The sequence below is a fragment of the Neofelis nebulosa genome, chromosome 3 (assembly GCF_028018385.1).
Source record: "Neofelis nebulosa isolate mNeoNeb1 chromosome 3, mNeoNeb1.pri, whole genome shotgun sequence".
NCBI lineage: Eukaryota > Metazoa > Chordata > Mammalia > Carnivora > Felidae > Neofelis > Neofelis nebulosa.
In genome coordinates, this window is record NC_080784.1 from 205,747,498 (window position 1) to 205,766,842 (window position 19,345).

Consider the following 19,345-nt stretch of genomic DNA (forward strand, 5'->3'; position numbering starts at 1 on the left):
TGAAAATTCCTCTGTTCGAAGTCTATTTCAGGCAGTTAGATGTAAGCATTAATAATGCAAGAGGGGTCACAGCTTCTGAGTGTTACAGAACCTCGAGGGCCCATTCCTGACCTCTCCTCACCAATGCCTTCCCTCCACCAGCCACACCCACACCATCAAGACACACTCAACCCTCAGGAGTTGGCCTGGGGCTCAGATGTCTACGGTGGAGAGGGCTGCGAAGACAGTGGAGCAGAGGACCCTACGCTCACCTTGTTCCACAGATACAACTAGATAACACTCACATCAGCGTAAATAACCCAGAACACTACCCGAAGCCTGGCAGAACAAACCCCACAACTAGAGGTAGAGAAGAGGCCACACCAGAGAAGGTAGGAAGGGCAAAGACCCAGCTTGGGAGCAAAACAGACCATCGTTCGCGGCGGGAAGGGAGCCACGGGCACAGAGAAGGGCAAAAATCAGATGCTGATGGTACAACTGCCTAATCCACATCTGCCTTGGTCGTCTCAAGGCCAGGGGGCTCAACATGTCCAAAACCAAATGTGCACGGTGGCAGCAGTGAACCAGAAACCCCGGGAGTCATCCAACGCAAAAAAAACCAGAAGGAGAGCAGACCCAGCAAGTTTAGTGTGGGGGACAGCCTGCCTGGGCGCAGAAGACACCTGCGCCCATCCCACACGCAGAAATCAAGGGGGTGCACCCCGGCCCCCCGCCAAATGCCCACCCCACGCCTGACACCAGGCCTCTAACTGGTCTTCCTGCTTCAGTCTTTGCCCCTTACACCCACCTAAGTCACAGTACATCACCCTTCTGCTCAAGACCCTCCCATGTTCCCACAGATTACAACCAGTGTCAGAGTGTCAGACAAGGCCCTCCAGGTCTGTCCAGAGCCTGACAATCCAGCACTCGGCAGACACTTGTGGGGACAGATGGACAAACGTGACACACGCACCAACAGATGATCTGACACGGAGCTGCGTGAAGAAGCAAGAACAAGACCTGTGCCTCACACCACCTGGAAATAAGCAAATACACGCAATCTCTGAAAAGAGAGATTCAAGAGATTCATGCCTGTCCACATAAGCAAACCTATCAGACTAGAGCAGATTAAGAAGTGGGGGTGGGGGGAGTAAGGAGCATAAAATGAAGGAGGCAAATAGGGGAGAAGGCAAAAGGACACTGACACCTATTTGATGCTGGGCATGTGCTGTGAATCAAGGAGTAGGAGGTCCTACACAGCGTGTAGGAGGAGGAGGAGGAGGAGGCAACTAACACAGCGTGAGACCTCCCCCCAGGCCAAGCCCTTCCGGGGTATTTCCTATTCCAGGGGGAAATCGTGCCTGAAGTCAGACTCCTAAGAATCTGCTTTGACCTTCCCACATTCAACCCACCTCCCTCTCCCAGGTGTCTCAGATGTGGGCCAAACCATGGCCCTCACTGCAGCGGGGGATGTCTGCTCTGCTTTTCAAAGCCCTTACCTGTCTCTATCTGCCCTTAATCAAAAGACCCAAACTCTGGCCCCAGCGCTCAAGGTCGCACCAGGGCACTTCCCACTGCTCCTCCTCCAGGCCCCTGACCCCAGTTCCCCAGCAGGGCAGGGCGTGGCACAGGCTTCCCTACTACCTGGCCTACTGACAGCTCCCACCCTCAAGTTAGCAGCCAGGCCTACTAGCCTACAACCTTTAATCTTACCTAAATCTCTCATTTTACAAATCAGAGGAGGACAAGAGACTCTCCGGGTCACACAGTGAATTCCTGCAGGGCAAGGCTGGAAAAATGCCCAGGTCCCCAGTCCAGCCTTTGCTGTGAGGCCACATTCTTGGACAATCTGGTTTCCTTTAGGCACCGTGAAGGACTTCATTTAGGGGGAAAGGGGATTAAAAAGAAAGCTTGAAATGTTACTTTGAGCTTACCTTTTAGTTGAAATTCAGTCTTTATAATCGGTTTTGACATCCTGAGCAAAATTTAGAAAGTGATAAATAAAAAGTTCTGGTCTAGGATTTCACTGTGTACATCTATCTATCGGTCAAAACTCTCCTCTCCCAAGACATCGTTAAATAAAATTAACTTTCTATCTCAGGGAGGGAAGCCCCTCCCTTCCAAACTCCTAGTTTTTTACACAGAACGAAACAGAAGTGCACTGTTCTAACAGGTGTGTGTGTCCCCAAGCTTGTCTGCAAGGTGGCTCTCATCAGGGAGTGTCCTCACAGTCTCCCCCTGCTTAGCAGCCCAGGCCCTGCCCTCTCCTTCATGCCTACAGAGGGCTGGGAGGTAAGGAGGGGAGGCAGCCCACCCCAGCGTGCCCAGGGACCCAAGATGACACCTAGCATGAAAACATGCCCTAGTCCACTTCTGAGAAATGGGAATCAAAATACAAAGCGACATCAGCCAGAAATCACTAGAGGCTGCGAAAAGGAAGGACTCAGGCCACACTGCAGGCAGAATCACCAAAGAGCAGGACCCAGAGACAAGGTGGGCCCCCGCCAGAAGGCAGGCTCGGCAAAGCCAGCTCACATCCAGAAGCAGCGATGGCACAGGCAGGGTGCCGCAGCTGCCCACGTACGGCAGTGCTCGAAGTTAAACTGAGTGGCCTTCTGTTTCCTGCCATCTGAAAAACCCTGAATACAACAGAGAGCAGGACGGGGCGGGGAGGGGCAGGAGGGAGGGGACGAGGCACTGGTGTGGTCCCTTGGAAAGCTCCACTCGGATCTAGGAGACTGATCAGATGCAGCCCAGCTGAGTGGGAGATTTGGCTGGAACAAAAGCTCCCAGCCCAGGGAAGGAGGACTAAAATCAAGCCAGGGCCCCTCTGGCCAAGCTCTGCTCCAGGAAGGAGCCCTCCAAGTCCCGTGCCCATGGCGTGCTTCGCATACCTTCCTCCAAACTGCACGCTGCCTTACATTCAAACCTGGGAAGGCTTATTTCCTGTGTCATCAGGGGACTTCAATAATGAAGGGGAGAAAAGATTTCAAGTATTCCAGTCAAGAGAGGTGTCACACACCAGAGACTGTGCCATGACCCCTGCAAGGAGGAGTAAACAGATGAGACCGACAGCCGTACTATTCTTAACGCAGTTCAGGGAATACTTAGGACATGTTTAAAGCATAGGGAATTAATTAAAATACATGGAGGAAAAACATGGAGGTTTGGCTTAGAGCACATCATCCAAACTCTTAAGTAGGATATTCAGAGTTGCCTCTTTGGCTCAGGATTACTCTCTGAACTTAAAATGACCAAGTCTGCAATGGCTGACGGAACGTACTGCTTTCTTACAAATGGAAGACCTGAACACAACGAATTCAACCCCGCATGTAGAAACCCAAGAAAGATGATGTGCCCAAGAAGCACAGATTCAAACTAGCCCCTAGAATGAGCACATGGCAACTGTAGACTCCACTCACTACTGCTGAAGTGAACGAGTGCTGGGCTATTTAGAAGTCAGTCACAATTTCAGAAGCCATGCTCGAAGTGTCTGTTATTTAATATGAGCTGTGAAAACCTCCAGATACAAGTGACTTATCCAGCATCTGCCCCTAAGAATACAGCTCCACTTTCAAGAGCATCTGAAGGAGATGAAATCAAATTCTGTTCACCATGACAATATGCCAGTCCTACAATTCTAAGGATGAACATGTGAACAGGACCATCCAGAAATCTGTGACTTTGTGACCAGATTCTAGATAAAGATTTCAGTCCAAATGATTATGAAAGCATCTTTTACTTTAGTAGAATTAGCTAAAATTATAAAGGAGAGTCACAGGACCTTGACACCTGCTGTTTCCTTTGTCTACAACACTCTTATCCATATGTCCACATAGCTCTGCTCCCTCATTGCCTTTTCGTGTCTCTGCTCAGTAGTAGGCCTTCCCGGATCCCCCCACTTAACCCTGGAAGCATCATGCCCACACACCTGCTTCATCGCTCACCATCCTACCACTTCATTAATTTACTGTCTCTTCCCACAAAAAGGGACAGGGAGATCTTTGTGAGCTCTGTTCACTGATGTGTCCTCAGTGCCAAGAACAACTCCCGACATAATAGATGCTCTAAATACATGATGAAGGAAGACACATCTCAGGTATGCCTGGAGTCTTCCTCACAGCTCTCAAGAGCATTTCAAGATGTGGAGCACCTGGGTGGCTCAGGTCGTGATCTCTCGGCTCCTGAGTTCGAGCCCCGCCCGCGTCAGGCTCTGTGCTGACAGCTGGGGGCCCGGAGCCTGCTTCGGATTCTGTGTCTCCCTCTCTCTGCCCCTCCCCCACTCATGCTCGCTCTCTCTCTCTCTCTCTCTCTCTCTCTCTCTCAAAAATAAATAAATATTTTTTAAAAAAGAGTATTTCAGGATATTAAACACCAGAACTCTTCACTATTAAAAGCGACAAAAAAAAAATAAACAAAAAATAAAAAAATAAAAATAAAAGCGACAAACGGGGTGTCTGGGTGGCTCAGTCGGTTAAGCGTCCAACTTTGGCTAGGGTCATGATCTCACGGTTGGTGAATTCCAGCCCTGTGTCAGGCTCTGTAATGACAGCCTAGAGCCTGAAGCCTGTTTTGGATTCTGTGTCTCCCTCTCTCTCTTGCTCTCTCTTGCTCTCTCTCTCTGCTTCTCCCCTGCTCATGCTGTCTCTCTGTCTCAGTCTCTCTCTCTCTCTCTCAAAAATACAATAAACTTTAAAAAAATGTTTTTTTTAAACTAAAAAAACTGACAAATAGCACTAAGCTCATTAAACAGTTTAAATATGACTGAGTAAACCCACTTTGAACTGCTTTCATATTACTGCTAAATAAAATTCAGTTTTTAGAAAGTTACAGTCCACCACTGTTAGCAACAAATTTTCTATTACAATTTCTCAGCCCCACACGAGTTTCTTTCTGATCAATTGGCTCTTTACAAGAGGCTGCATGAGTAAGCCCCCGAGTGTTTCAATAAGTAACTGGTCAATACAGAAACAAACTGTTCAAGCCCCAGAGTGATCTAAAGACTTAACCCTACAGGTTAAGGTTTCCTCGTGGAAATCATGAGTTTCCACGCCACAGGAAAGGAAAGACAATGTTATCTTCCACACTCCAGAATCAATTAAAATCTGGAATCGACTTTGTATACAAGAAAACGTATCCAGCCAGTCACCTCCTAAGACTTAAGTCCCAATTCCCCAAATAATCATCCCTCCTTTTGCATAGTAATGCCCCTCTTATTTTTCCTTACACTGTGGTAACTATACCCGGTAACAGCATTCACACCTTGCTGTGGGAAATATTGGCCTAGAATGTTTCACTAAGCCTTTTAATTTAGTATGTTTGAAAATCTGGACTAAGTTAGCTAGACTCTGTCTGAATTCACATGGTAGAAAATTTCTACATAACAAATGTTACAGTGAAGTTTTTAAACAACTTAAAAAAATTCTAATTCTACATCTCATTTGAGTCATTCAACAAACACTTATTAGCTTTGAACAAGGTAGTATGCTTTAAAATCTTTCTTCATGTTGGGGCGCCTGGGTGGCGCAGTCGGTTAAGCGTCCGACTTCAGCCAGGTCACGATCTCGCGGTCCGTGAGTTCGAGCCCCGCGTCAGGCTCTGGGCTGATGGCTCAGAGCCTGGAGCCTGTTTCCGATTCTGTGTCTCCCTCTCTCTCTGCCCCTCCCCCGTTCATGCTCTGTCTCTCTCTGTCCCAAAAATAAATAAAAAACGTTGAAAAAAAAAAAATTTTTTTAAAAAAAAAATCTTTCTTCATGCAATAAACTTCTAATCTAGTAAGAGGCCATAAATGCATAGGTGAATACAAGTGTGTTCAGTGTCATTCAAGGTAATTGCTTTAGTCGGGGAAGAATCAGGGCAAGCTGAATGGAGAAGGCAGAACCAAGCCTGGAATAACAAAGAGTAGGATTCTCAGGAGGCAGAACCAGAAGGAAGGAAAGGGGAGCAGGAAAAGAAAAAGGATGTGGGAGAAAAAGCCTTCCTGAAGAGCAGAGATAGGGAGCCAAGGTCCAGATGTAATGAATGAGAAAATACAAGGTGGAGAGGTGGAGAAAGGTGGAGAGGACCCCGCTGGAGAGAGGTCCTCCTTGCTCACCAGAAGGTGGACTCCTCCAGAAGGACTCTCGGTTAGGCAGACCGGAGTGCACACAACCCCCACCCACCTAACAGACTGTACATCCAGGCATGGCTCAAGGACATGGCTTGGAGATCGTCCTATATCTCTAACCAGTAACACAGAAGGCATTCAGATGCAGTTGATGAATATAACTGACATACAATAAAAAATACACAAAACGAAAAAACATACAATAAGATAAAAATGAAATCATTTTGGGGGCACCTGGGCGGCTCAGCTGGATTCAGCTCAGGTTACGATCTCAGGGTTCATGAGTTTGAACCCTGCAACAGGCTTCCTGCTGTCAGCACAGAGCCCGCTTCATATCCACTGGTCCCCACCTCCTCAAAAATAAACATTTTTTTTTAAATGAAATCCTTTTTGCATACTTATTAACAAACCTGAAGAACTTTTTTATATCACAAAGAATCGTGAGAAGAAAATTTAAGGAAGCCAGTGTGACTGAATGTACTTTATTATTTTTCAAAATCTTGGTATAATATTCTTTGTGTTAAAACCAGATCTTTGGAGCACGATAAATTCAATTACTTAGAAAGCTGGTTTTACCAGCAGTCTTTACTGAAAAAGGTCCCTCTCCCTTAAATACACAAGGATCTAAATGGAAGAAATACTATAGATCATTTGCACTTACTAAATCATGCTCATCAATTTTCAATCCCATCAATCAATTACACAAAGATTTTTGCTGAAATTCAGCTAGTCAAATTTTTTTTTTTTTTTTTTCAACATTTTTTATTTATTTTTGGGACAGAGAGAGACAGAGCATGAACGGGGGAGGGGCAGAGAGAGAGGGAGACACAGAATCGGAAACAGGCTCCAGGCTCTGAGCCATCAGCCCAGAGTCCGACGCGGGGCTCGAACTCACGGAGCGCGAGATCGTGACCTGGCTGAAGTCGGACGCTTAACCGACTGCGCCACCCAGGCGCCCCTCAGCTAGTCAAATTTTTTAAATGCTTGTTTATTTTTGAGAGAGTGAGCGCAGGTGGGGGAGGGGCAGAGAGAGAGAGGGGGACAGAGGATCCGAAGCGGGCTCCACGGGCTCTGCACTGACAACAGAGAACCTGATCTGAGGTTCAAACTCCCAAACCACGAGATCATGACCTGAGCCAAAGTCAGACACTTAACTGACTTGAGTGAGCCACCCAGGCCCCCCTCAGCTACTCAATGTTTATCTTCCTCACAGTTCTTTGTTTTTACAGTAATCAGGAGGCATATCACGTTTTTGTATTTTTAATAAGCTCAGAAGTGAACTTTCCAAAAAGCTTCCATAGACAGTATAACAATTTCATCCCCCAGTTTAAGTGTGCAGTAAGATGACTATTTATATTCTTAGCAACAAAACAAAACATAGTGGCGGCAACTCTAAACGCCCATCTTCAAGATGCTCTCCACAGCAAGAGTTTCTTTCAAAAAGCAATTTTCCACTCATTGATAAAATGTCACCTTTACCTTGAGGGGGCAGATTAACGGTTTATTTTGTCAAAAACACTGAATTTGTTAGGTAGCTTCCTACTGAAAGCCACTTATTATTACAGAAAAGATCAGCAAATTTAGAACACTTGTCTTTGCGTAAAAGAAAAACACTCGATTCACCTTCAGAATCAGCAGTGCTTTTAATTTTGCCACAAGACGACCAGCAAAGCTCATACTTATTCTCCATCTCATTGCAAAACACTGTAAAGATTCACTCCTTTTGTAAAGGGCTCAGGCTGATCCCTTATAGGATTCTGGCTTCAATTTGTCGCTATAAGAACTTATTTATGCATCACGCGGTGAATAAAACTTACGCGTGCTGTTCTTTCTGCCATCCTACCCTACCCAAAAATCTTTACTTTTTTTTTTTTTTTTTTTAAATAAATACAGTGGCTGCTCCATCGCCGGTTATACCTTATTTTTCCACAAACCCCTGTTAATGAAAGAAATCATTTTGGGGTTCCCGGCTGGCTCAGTGGACAGAGCATACGACTCTCGATCTCAGGGTTGTGAGTTCAAGCCCGACATTGCCTGTAGAGATTACTTAAACGAAACTTTTTACAAAATCACTTCAGGATACGTATGCTCTAGGATACTCAGCGTCACACACACACCACAACAGTCCTCAACCCGTATCTACTTGAAACTGCAGCAGGATTCTCGCAGACGACACACCGAGGCTCTTTAATCTCCAGGAAACAACTTTACTGGTGCCAGCACCACTCAGCTGGGTTCGTACCCAAAGAACTGACACCGAACGTCACGTGGCATAGTTTTTAAAAATATACTTTCTATTTCTTTGTCTCCCACATATGGTAACACACATATACCTGCAGTCTGATTAAGTAGTCTCAGTTTACAAGGTCGTGAGGGATGTTGTCTCATAGGCACACAGCCAGATTGATTACCTTGAGATTTTTCTTTCTTTTCTTTTCTTTTTTCTTTTCTTTTCTTTTCTTTTCTTTTCTCTTTCTTTCTTTCTTTCCTTTCTTTCTTTCTTTCCTTTCTTCCTTCCTTCCTTTCTTTCTTTTCTTTCTTTCCTTCCTTCCTTTCTTTTCTTTCCTTCCTTCCTTCCTTCCTTCCTTCCTTCCTTCCTTTTCTCTCTCCTTAGGGAGGGGACCCTATCACAAAACCTGTTTAGAAGCAGGTTTCAGCGCAGGTCTTGATCTCACAGTTCGTGAAATCGAACCCTGTATTTGGGCTCCACACTGACAACACACAGCCTGCTTGGGATTCTCTCTCTCTCTGCCCCTCCCCTGTTTGCACACTCTCTCTCTCTCTTAAAATAAACTTAAAAAAAAAAAAAAAAAAGCAAAAAAGCATGTGTTTCCATCATCCCAGAACAAACCCCCCATTATGTGTTCATCATAATGTATTCTAACAATTTAATTTTTCAAACCTTCTGCAATACTTTCTATGAATACCCTGAAAAGTATTCGCTGACAAAGTAATGTATTTATTTTGGTGCCATCTTGTTTCCTCTGTACTATTTCAGCCTTCTTGCCTCCCCGCTCCCCGCTGCTGGAGAACAAACTTCCCCCAATGCTAGGTGGCTACTCTGGCTCTGAGTGCTAGGTGAGCACAGCACATGCCAAAGACTGGCCCGACCAACCCCACAGCTGAACGCTGTACTTTTTGTTCTGGAAGTCACTCTCGGGAGCCCAGCCCAGAGACCTGTTCCGTCTGTCGTTTCCGTAATGTTGTGTCCTCCTAATTCCCCGTATTGCATGTCTGTCTGTGCAATTAGCTAGAGCTGCTGCTGCATCTGAACCTTTCAGAAATACAAACCCTCAGGAGCTCATCCTTAAGCTTAATGAAATTTTATAAAGTACCGGATCGAGTAATGTACAACTTTAAACACTGCTACAAAATTTACAGCTGTTTCTCGCTTAGTTTGCAAACACTTTGCGGACTATAAAGGCTCGCTGCTTTCCTTCCCTAACATTTCAAGGCAAGATAACCACTCTGGGTATGGCTCATCGTTAATAAAATTGCATGTAACTCCACACTTCAAATCATCTTTGAGAGTCGGTTCTCAGCTCTGCTTAGATCATTTTCCTGACTTCATCACGTGGCTAATAAAGAGCCTATGCAGGAAGCAGTGGAGGTGCCATCAATTTCCTGATTGTTCCATATGCTTTCATTATTGGCACTGTCTTCTATCCAGGGTTTCTTTGAAGACTACCTGTTTTGTGGAGACCTCTTTAATTAAAATTAGACAGCGGAATTCACGAACATACTTAATGAGCACTCTCTAACTGCCACAGGCTTCACACTGTCAGGGAACAAACTTCCTCTCCTGCCTCGGGACACCTCAGCAACGATGCAAGACTCGTGCCTCAAATACAGGGCAAGTGAGGGCAGCAATCTCAATTCCCGCAACAAGTGTTTGTCAGGCATGATGTCTTACTGGGAGATGGAAGGACTAAAGCATTCTTCCCGCAGCAGCAGGGAGCACCTGCTCCACTCCCAGTGCACCTCTCAAGCACCCCTCCCTTAAGAGACCTCCGCAGTAGGTGACCAAAGGACTGACCATCAGAAAATAACGAAGTTGGAAAAGATCCTTAAGATTACCTGGCACAGTCTTACCTGCGTCCAAAGCACAACCACATAGATCTTTAGGCAAAACTGATTTTGAAGGGTGCCTGGCTGGCTTACTCAATGGCGCATTTGACTCTTAAACCCGGGATTGTGAGTTTGAGCCTCACGTTGGGCTCCGTGCTGACAGCTCAGAGCCTGGAGGCTGCTTCGGATTCTGTCTCCCTCTCTCTCTCTGCCCCTCTTCCACTCATGATATCTCTCCTCCCTCTCTCTCTCTCTCTCTCTCTCTCAAAAATAAACATTTAAAAAATACATACATACATACATACATACATACATACATACATAAAAATAGAAAAAAATCTTTAAAAGAAACTTATTTTGATGGGGCACCTGTGTGGCTCAGTCAGTTGAGCATCTGACTTCAGCTCAGGTCATGATCTCTCAGTTCACGAGTTTGAGCCCCACATTGGGCTCACTTCTGTGAGCCTGTCAGCACAGGGTCTGCCTTGAATCCTCTGTCCCCCTCTCCCAGTCCCTCCCCCACTTGCACTCTCCCCAAAATAAATATATATTTAAAAAATAAACTTTAAATTTTTTTTAATGTTTATTTATTTTTGAGACAGAGAGAGACAGAGCATGAACGGGGGAGGGTCAGAGAGAGGGAGACACAGAATCTGAAACAGGCTCCAGGCTCCGAGCTGTCAGCACCGAGCCCGACGTGGGGCTCGAACTCACGGACCGCGAGATCGTGACCTGAGCCGAAGTCGGCCGCTTCACCGACTGAGCCACCCAGGCGCCCCTAAAAAATAAATTTTAAATTAATTAGAAAAAAAAAAAAAACTATTGTGATAAATTATGTAGTAAACAAACCTCACTACTCATTCTGTAATGTGAAGGGAAGAATTTAGTCTAAACATGGACAGGCTGGGAACTCGAGTTGGAAGAGGCAAGTCCGGCCTCAAAATGGAGGTCCATGATCCAAAGGAACCAGAGCAGGTGAGAAAACTGTTTATTGGTGGTCTGAGCTTTGAAACTACAGATGATAGTTTAAGAGAACATTTTGAAAAATGGGGCACACTTACAGATTGTGTGGTGATGAGAGACCCCCAAACAAAACGTTCCAGGGGTTTTGGTTTTGTGACTTACTCTTGTGTGGAGGAGGTGGATGCAGCAATGTGTGCTCGACCACACAAGGTTGATGGGCGTGTAGTGGAACCAAAGAGAGCCGTTTCTACAGAGGATTCTGTAAAGCCTGGTGCCCATCTAACCGTGAAGAAAATTTTTGTCGGTGGTACTAAAGAAGATACAGAAGAATATAATTTTTTTTTTTTTAAATTTTTTTTTTCAACGTTTATTTTTTGGGACAGAGAGAGACAGAGCATGAACGGGGGAGGGACAGAGAGAGAGAGGGAGACACAGAATCGGAAACAGGCTCCAGGCTCTGAGCCATCAGCCCAGAGCCTGACGCGGGGCTCGAACTCACGGACCGCAAGATCGTGACCTGGCTGAAGTCGGACGCTTAACCGACTGCGCCACCCAGGCGCCCCCAGAAGAATATAATTTGAGAGATTACTTTGAAAAGTATGGCAAGATTGAAACCATAGAAGTTATGGAGGACAGGCAGAGTGGAAAAAAGAGAGGATTTGCTTTTGTAACTTTTGATGATCATGATACAGTTGATAAAATTGTTGTTCAGAAATACCACACTATTAATGGGCATAATTGTGAAGTGAAAAAGGCCCTTTCTAAACAAGAAATGCAGTCTGCTGGATCGCAAAGAGGTCGTGGAGGTGGATCTGGCAACTTTATGGGTCGTGGAGGAAACTCTGGCCGCGGTGGAAACTTTGGTGGAAGAGGAGGCTATGGTGGTGGAGGTGGTGGCAGCAGAGGTAGCTATGGAGGAGGTGACGGTGGATATAATGGATCTGGAGGTGATGGTGGCAACTGTGGCGGTGGGCCTGGTTCTAGAGGCAGAGGAGGCTATGGTGGAGGTGGACCAGGATATGGAAACCAAGGAGGTGGATATGGTGGTGGTGGAGGAGGATATGAAGGTCACCAGGAAGGAGGAAATTTTGGTGGTGGTGGGAACTGTAATGATTTTGGAAATTATAGTGGACAACAGCAATCAAATTATGGACCCAAGAAGGGGGGCAGTTTTGGTGGAAGCAGCTCGGGCAGTCCCTATGGTGGTGGTTATGGATCTGGTGGCGGAAGTGGTGGATATGGTAGCAGAAGGTTCTAAAAATTTTCAGAAGAAAAGGGCTACAGTTCTTAGCAGGGGAGAGAGCGAGGAGTTGTCAGGAAAGCTGCAGGTTACTTTGAGACAGTCGTCCCAAATGCATTAGCGGAACTGTAAAAATCTGCCACAGAAGGAACGACGCTCCATAGTCAGAAGAGTTCCTGCAGCTTCAACAGGAAACCCTTCTTGTTCAGGACGGTCATAGCCACAGTTGGCAAAAAGTGCAGCTGTTGATTAATGCAATGTAGTGTCAATTAGATGTACATTCCTGAGGTCTTTTATCTGTTGTAGCTTTGTCTTTTTCTTTTTCTTTTCATTACATCAGGTATATTGCCCTGTAAATTGTGGTAGTGGTACCAGAAATAAAAAATTAAGGAATTTTTAACTTTTCAAAAAAAAAATAAAATAAAATAAACAAACACGGACAGGCTGAGTTCACTTGCCAGAGATGAGGGGAAAGGCCTCAACCATCACTCAGGAAGCAAGTACATACAGCCCCAGCGTTACAGACAGGCTGATCAACCCGTTGCTGTTATCAGAAATCTCTAGCACACATTAAAATCATCAAGTGTAAGAATGAACCTGAGAGGAAGAATGGGACGTAGAATCACCTGCATCAAACTGAGTGTCTTAAGTGCAGGAACAGGTGAGCACAACCAAAGCCAAGAGCAAGGAGGAGAGCCAGGACGGTGCCATTTAAAGAAGGCAAAAGAGACTCCAGAAAGGTATATATAAGAAGATCAAATGCAACAAGCTCAGAGGACGTCAGGATTGAACAACAGGATTTGGTGACAATATTATCACTTAATGACCTCTGGGAAGGCTGATTAAGGCGATAGGCGGATAAAGGAATAAAACAGGACTGAGGATAAAGAAGGTAGAAGCAACCAATATTAACCAACATTATTCACCAGTATTTCAAGTTATTTGGTGGCAACAGGCAGAACAGGGTCAGACTGAAAGGTGTCTTAAGTGGTTAAGCAAGGTCAAGAGAAGGACTAAGGGGGAAGGGAAGATGGGCAATTCAAAATCTAGGGGCGCCTGGGTGGCTCAGTCGGCTAAGCGTCCGACTTCGGCTCAGGGCACGATCTCGCGGTCTGTGAGTTCGAGCCCCGCGTCGGGCTCTGTGCTGATGGCTCGGAGCCTAGAGCTGCTTCAGATTCTGTGTCTGCCCCTCTCCTGCTCACACTATCTCTCCCTGTCTCTCAAAAATAAATAAATGTAAAAAAAAAATTTTTTTTTATAAAAATTAAAAAGAAAAAAATCTGACTGCTGAGGAAAATAACCCAATAAAGGATGAAAGACTCCAGACCCAGGAGAGAAAGAACAGAGAGGTTTTGAACAGACTTCAAGACAATGTACTCACATAAATTCTGCAGTGAGTTTCTGTGGGTTAACCAGACTCACTAAAATCTATCAGGTAAGAACCCCTGGAATATAAGATTAACTTTGGAAAAAGAGTGCAACGCTTTCTTCCACATTAGACAAAGAATACAGCACATTTCAGAAAAACAGGGAAAGAGGCAGGGACTGCAGGAGCTGACGCCAACCAGACTGTCCGCAGAGCCACGCTTTCTGAGTGCGCGCTATGGGCACAGAGCAGGGTTTGGAAGAAAACATCCCAGCGAACTAGGGTTCCAATCCAGTCTGCGTGTGGTGGCTGAGCTAAGGACAGACACCAAGGGAACCCAGAAGGGCGGCAACAGCCTGGCCGAGGATGAAGGAGGCACACTTCCCACAGGGACAGCCCATGACCTCTTAGAAAGAAACAGCGGTTAACTGGGCAAAGAAGGGAAAGAAACACTGCAGCACCAGCACCAACAAAGGCACACAGACGAGAAGGACACAGCCACATCTTGCAAGCAGAACGGTGTGACGGCTACCGGGTCAGACACAGGTGGCGACGGCAGCAGGACAACAAAGTGGAAGGAAGCAGGAGCCAGGATGAGAGCCTCTCCACTCGGCCAGACAGTCGGTCAGGCAAGGCGTGGAAGAGCGAGTTCAGGTGTCATCCAAGGACAGCGGGGACCCCCAGATGCTCAGACAAGAGGCAGGGTTACCTGGAGGGGGGAGGATGGAGCGCAGAGCGCGCTCCCAGAGAAGAGTTTACAGAAAACGTATCGACAGAGATTAGAGCGAGGAAGGCAAGGATAACAGGTGGCTTTCTGCATCTCGGGTAGATCACTGGTAAGTGACCAGCGCCACCAGGAGTTGAAAGGTGCAAGAGGGGAAGCTGACTACGACAATGAGAGGGATTTTCCCAACTCAACTCTTGGGGCCTCAGCTTCCTCAGCGAGCAAATATCGGCTCAGCAAAAACACGTGCTGTGCTGTAGCCTGTCCAGGTCTACGGTCCTACGAGTCTATGGTCTGCCGATCCCAGCATTCCAACCACGATACCGGTGTGGGCACCTACAAAACGTGCAAACATAAAAAAACCAGTCCAACTCGCAGTTTGTGGAGAGGCACTGAACTGTAATGACTGCTTGACAGACCGGACTTTCCTAATAACCTTTTTTAAACTGAGATATAACTGACCTATTATTCTTTTAAAAGAAGGGAGAATGTTGACAGTAGCTGCAATTTAAGCCAGTTAATAAGGGATGCTGTTTTTTATTCTTCTAAAAACAGAAAGCAACAGCAATATTATAAGCACGGTCAAGAATTCATTTATGGGATTTCTTTATCCAAAGAAACCAAACAGCTTTGGCAAGGGGCTGGCGACTCTCTTCTCTAAGCTGTACTGACCGTCACCCAGGGATGCACCCGCAGGGGCAAGTCCTCACCTTCGTTCACTGGCCTCTAAAGAAGGGACTAACCTCTCAACGAGAACTTGGGGGGAATGTCTACATTGCTGGGCTACTTTCAACAGTGGAGTAATTACCAAGCATTAACAGAAGAATGAAGAGAATTAGAAAAAGAAAGAATCAGATTGCAGCAAACGACTACTTAACAATTTCACTGAATTTTGGCATTAATATAAAATTACTATCATACTTTAAGCATAAGTATTATTCAGCTTTTTGTAGGCCTTCCTTCATAAAAATAAAAATTAACCTTCCCATCCCATAGATGAGGCAGCTAAAAATAATCAAAATTAAAATTCTGGGCCACTAAATGCAAGATGATGTCCTGAACTGGGTCCTGGAATAGAAACAGAGTATATGTGGAAAAATTGGTGAAATGAAAATAAAGTCTGTGGTCAGTAATATTGTACCAACTTTATAGGGCGCCTGGGTGGCTCAGTCAATTGAGCATCCGACTTCGGCCCAGGTCATGATCTCACAGCTCATGAGTTCAAGGCTCACGTCGGGCTCTGTGCTGACAGCTCAGAGCCTGGAGCCTGCTTCAGATTTTGTCTCCATCTCTCTGCCCTTGCCCTGCTCGCGTACTGTCTCTGTCTCTTTCTTTCAAATGTAAATAAATGTTAAAAATTTTTTTAAAACGGGGCACCTGGGTGGCTCAGTCGGTTAAGGGTCCGACTTTGGCTCAGGTCATGATCTCCCAGTTTGTGAGTTCAAGCCCCGCATAGAGATCTGTGCTGACAGCTCCAAGCCTGGACCCTGCTTCAGATTCTGTGTCTCCCTCTCTCTCTCTGCCCCTCTCCTACCCATTTCTGTCTCTCAAAAATAAATAAATAAATAAATAAATAAATAGATAGATAGATAGATAACCAATTTCTTGGTTTTGACAAATACACCAAGGTTACATAAGATGTCAACATTAGAAAAAATTGACTGAAGGGAATATGGGAACTCTCTATACTAACTTGGCAACTTTTCTGTAAGTCTAAAATTATTCTAAAATAAAATTTTTAAAAAATGGGGTTTTTTTATGTTTATTTATTTATTTTGAGAGAGAGCGTGTGTGTGCATGCACACACGAGCAGTGGCAGGGCAGAGAGAAAGAGAGAGAGAATGTGAAGCAGACTCTGCCTTGTCAGCACAGAGCCCAATTCGGGGCTCAATCTCATGAACCATGAGGGCCACCCAGGTGCCCCTAAAATAAAAAGGTCATTAAAAACATCCTGGGCCAAAAGAAGTTAAATTCCCCAACTTCTCATTCGGTTTCAAGATGTAACTTATACTGTACTCAAAATATTTAAGAGAAAAATGTCAGGGTGCCTGGCTGGCTTAACTGGTACAGCACATGACTCTTGACCTTGGGGTTATAAGTTCAAGCCCCACATTGGCTGCAGAGATTATTTAAAAATCTTAAAAAGGAAAAATCAATTTCCACAGGAAATGGGATAAGCCAATGCCATATATATTATTGGAATTACTCTAAGACAGTTTACAAACTAAAGTTGATTTCTACGGTAAAAAAAAAATAAATACTTTGTAGGTCCATGAGATACAAATTATTTGATCGCAACTCATACTGATCACAGTCCCTCTAAAGACAGCTTGTGTCTCCATGCCAGTGTGTTCCAGCCAATGAGTTCAGAAAGCCTATAGGGTCAACAGGAGTCCAATAAAGGAGACCTGGGTGGCTCAGTCAGTTAAACATCTCACTTTGGCTCAGGCTGGGGCGCCTGGGTGGCTCGGTCAGTTGAGCATCTGACTTTGGCTCAGGTAATGATCTCACAGTTTGTGGGTTCAAGCCCTACATCAGGCTCTGTGCTGACAGCTTGCTCAGAGCCGGCAGCCTGCTTTAGATTCTGTGTCTCCTTCTCTCTCTCTCTCTCTCTCTCTCTCTCTCTCTGCCCCTCCCTGCTCATGCTCTCTCTCTCAAAAATAAATAAATTGTTTTAAAAAATTTAACTTCAGGGGCGCCTGGGTGGCGCAGTCGGTTAAGCGTCCGACTTCAGCCAGGTCACGATCTCGCGGTCTGTGAGTTCGAGCCCCGCGTCAGGCTCTGGGCTGATGGCTCGGAGCCTGGAGCCTGTTTCCGATTCTGTGTCTCCCTCTCTCTCTGCCCCTCCCCCGTTCATGCTCTGTCTCTCTCTGTCCCAAAAATAAATAAAAAACGTTGAAAAAAAATTAAAAAAAAAAAAAAAATTTAACTTCAGCTCAGGTCATAATCTCACAGCTCATGAGTTCGAGCTCCACGTTGGGCTCTGTGCTGACAGTTTGGAGCCTGGAGCCCTCTTTGGATTCTGTGTCTCCTTCTCTCTCTCTCTCTCTCTCTCTCTCTCTCTGCCCCTCCCTGCTCATGCTCTCTCTCTCAAAAATAAATAAAGATTAAAAAAAAAAAGAGTCCAATAAAGAAAGCTATACAATGACATAAGAAACCTATACTAGCACCAAATAGATATTCAACTAGCAATTAGGCCCAGCAATTAGGCCCAGGAACAAAGGCCTCAGGTTAATAAGAGTTAATAAGTATATTTCACATACATATTATGAAGTAAAAACATACATAATGAATGGAAATTAATCAAGTAACTGTCTATGAAGAAACACACTTCAAACATAATTATATGGGAGGTTGAAAGTAAAGAAATAGAAAAATATACCATGCAAATATCAATGAAAAGAAAGCTAGAGTGGCTATGTTAGCATCAAACAAAAAATGAGCAAGAATATAAAAGAATTCAAAAAATCATCACCACCTGGATCTAAATAACATTCAGAGAACACTCCACTCAATAATAGCAGAATATATGTTTTATACCCATAAGTAGTATTCACCAAGACAGACCATACAACCTTAAAATTTCTTAAGAATTAAAATCATACAGGGGTGCCTGGGTGGCTCAGCCGGTTGAGTGTCCAACTTCGGCTCAGGTTGTGATCTCACAGGTCATGGGTTCGAGACCCATGGCTACAGAGCCTCTCTCTCTCCCTCTCTCTGCCCCTTCCCCACATGTGGTCACGCTGTCTCTCTCTCAAAAGGAATAAACTTAAAAAAAAAAAAAATTACAATCATACAAAGCATGTTTTCTGACCATACTAGAATGAGACTAGAACTCAGTAACAGAACGATAACAGGAAATTAAACATACTTCTAAATAACCTGTGAGTCGAGGAGGTTACAGCAAAAGCATGGCTTACAGGGAAATTTACAGCACTAAATACATATATTAGAGAAAAGAAGAATGGCCTCAAATCAATAATCTAAGCTTGTAGCTTAAGGAATTAGAAAAAGTAAAATCGAAGTAAGCCCAAAAGCAGAGTCAAAAAAATTCAAAATCAAAAACAGAAAAACAGGGGGGAAAAATCAAAGAGCTGGTTCTTCAAAAAGATGAAACACTTGAAGAATCTCTAGCAAGACTGGCAGGAAAAAAAGGAAGGATACTCAATATCAAGAATGAAAAAGGGAACATCACTGCAGACCCTCACAGACATATTAAAAGGATAATAAAGGAATGCTATAGGAGCACCCGACTGTCAGTCGGTGCAGCGTGCAACTGTTGATCTTGGGATCATGAGCTCAACTCCCACACTGGTGTAGAGATCACTTACAAACTAAAATCAAGGAGTGCCTGGATGGCTCAGTAAGTGTCCAACTCTTGATTTCAGCTCTCTACTCTCTTCTGCTCCTCCCCACATCCATGCATGCAGCACAAGCTGTCTCTCAAGATAAATAAATAAACTTAAATAAAACCTTAAAAAACAAACATAAAGGAATACTACTGACAACTCTACACACATAAATTCAACCACTTAGATGAAATGAGCCCTTTCTTTGAAAAGCACACACTACAATAGAGAGAAAAGAACAAGTCCTAAGTTATTTTATCAGGTCAACATTATACTAACACCAAAACCAGGCAAGAACAATATATAAGAAAACTATTGACATAGATTTCATAACAACAAATGCAATGACACTCAACAAGATATTAAAGTGAATCCCACAACCAAAAAAGATTAATTTACCATGACCAAGAAGGGTTTATTCCAGGAATGCAAAGCTGAGTCAATATTTAAAAGTCAATAATGTCAAAAAAAAAAAAAAAGTCAATAATGTGATCTACCACATTAGCTGTCTAAAGAAGAGAAGTACATGATCATATCAATTTGATTCAAA

The 19,345-nt window shown here is 44.6% G+C and overlaps 2 protein-coding genes across 10 annotated transcripts in view; one reads left to right on the forward strand and one right to left on the reverse strand.

Moving 5' to 3' along the window:
* FAM193A (family with sequence similarity 193 member A) overlaps positions 1–19,345 on the reverse strand; it is a 165,602-nt gene that overhangs the window by 135,672 nt on the left and 10,585 nt on the right. The window lies entirely within an intron of this gene.
* LOC131506039 (heterogeneous nuclear ribonucleoprotein A3-like) lies at positions 11,046–12,756 on the forward strand. Its single transcript, XM_058719685.1, has 2 exons — positions 11,046–11,438; positions 11,680–12,756. Exons 1-2 carry the CDS (start codon positions 11,048–11,050, stop codon positions 12,372–12,374), a joined length of 1,086 nt encoding a protein of 361 aa, XP_058575668.1. The 5' UTR covers positions 11,046–11,047; the 3' UTR covers positions 12,375–12,756.

Bases quoted from the DNA above. Each gene is read 5' to 3' on its own strand.
- LOC131506039 (XM_058719685.1), top strand. From the start codon at position 11,048: ATGGACAGGCTGGGAACTCGAGTTGGAAGAGGCAAGTCCGGCCTCAAA. The intron at 11,439-11,679 runs CAGAAGAATATA...CCCAGGCGCCCC, and splicing joins CGGTGGTACTAAAGAAGATA to CAGAAGAATATAATTTGAGA.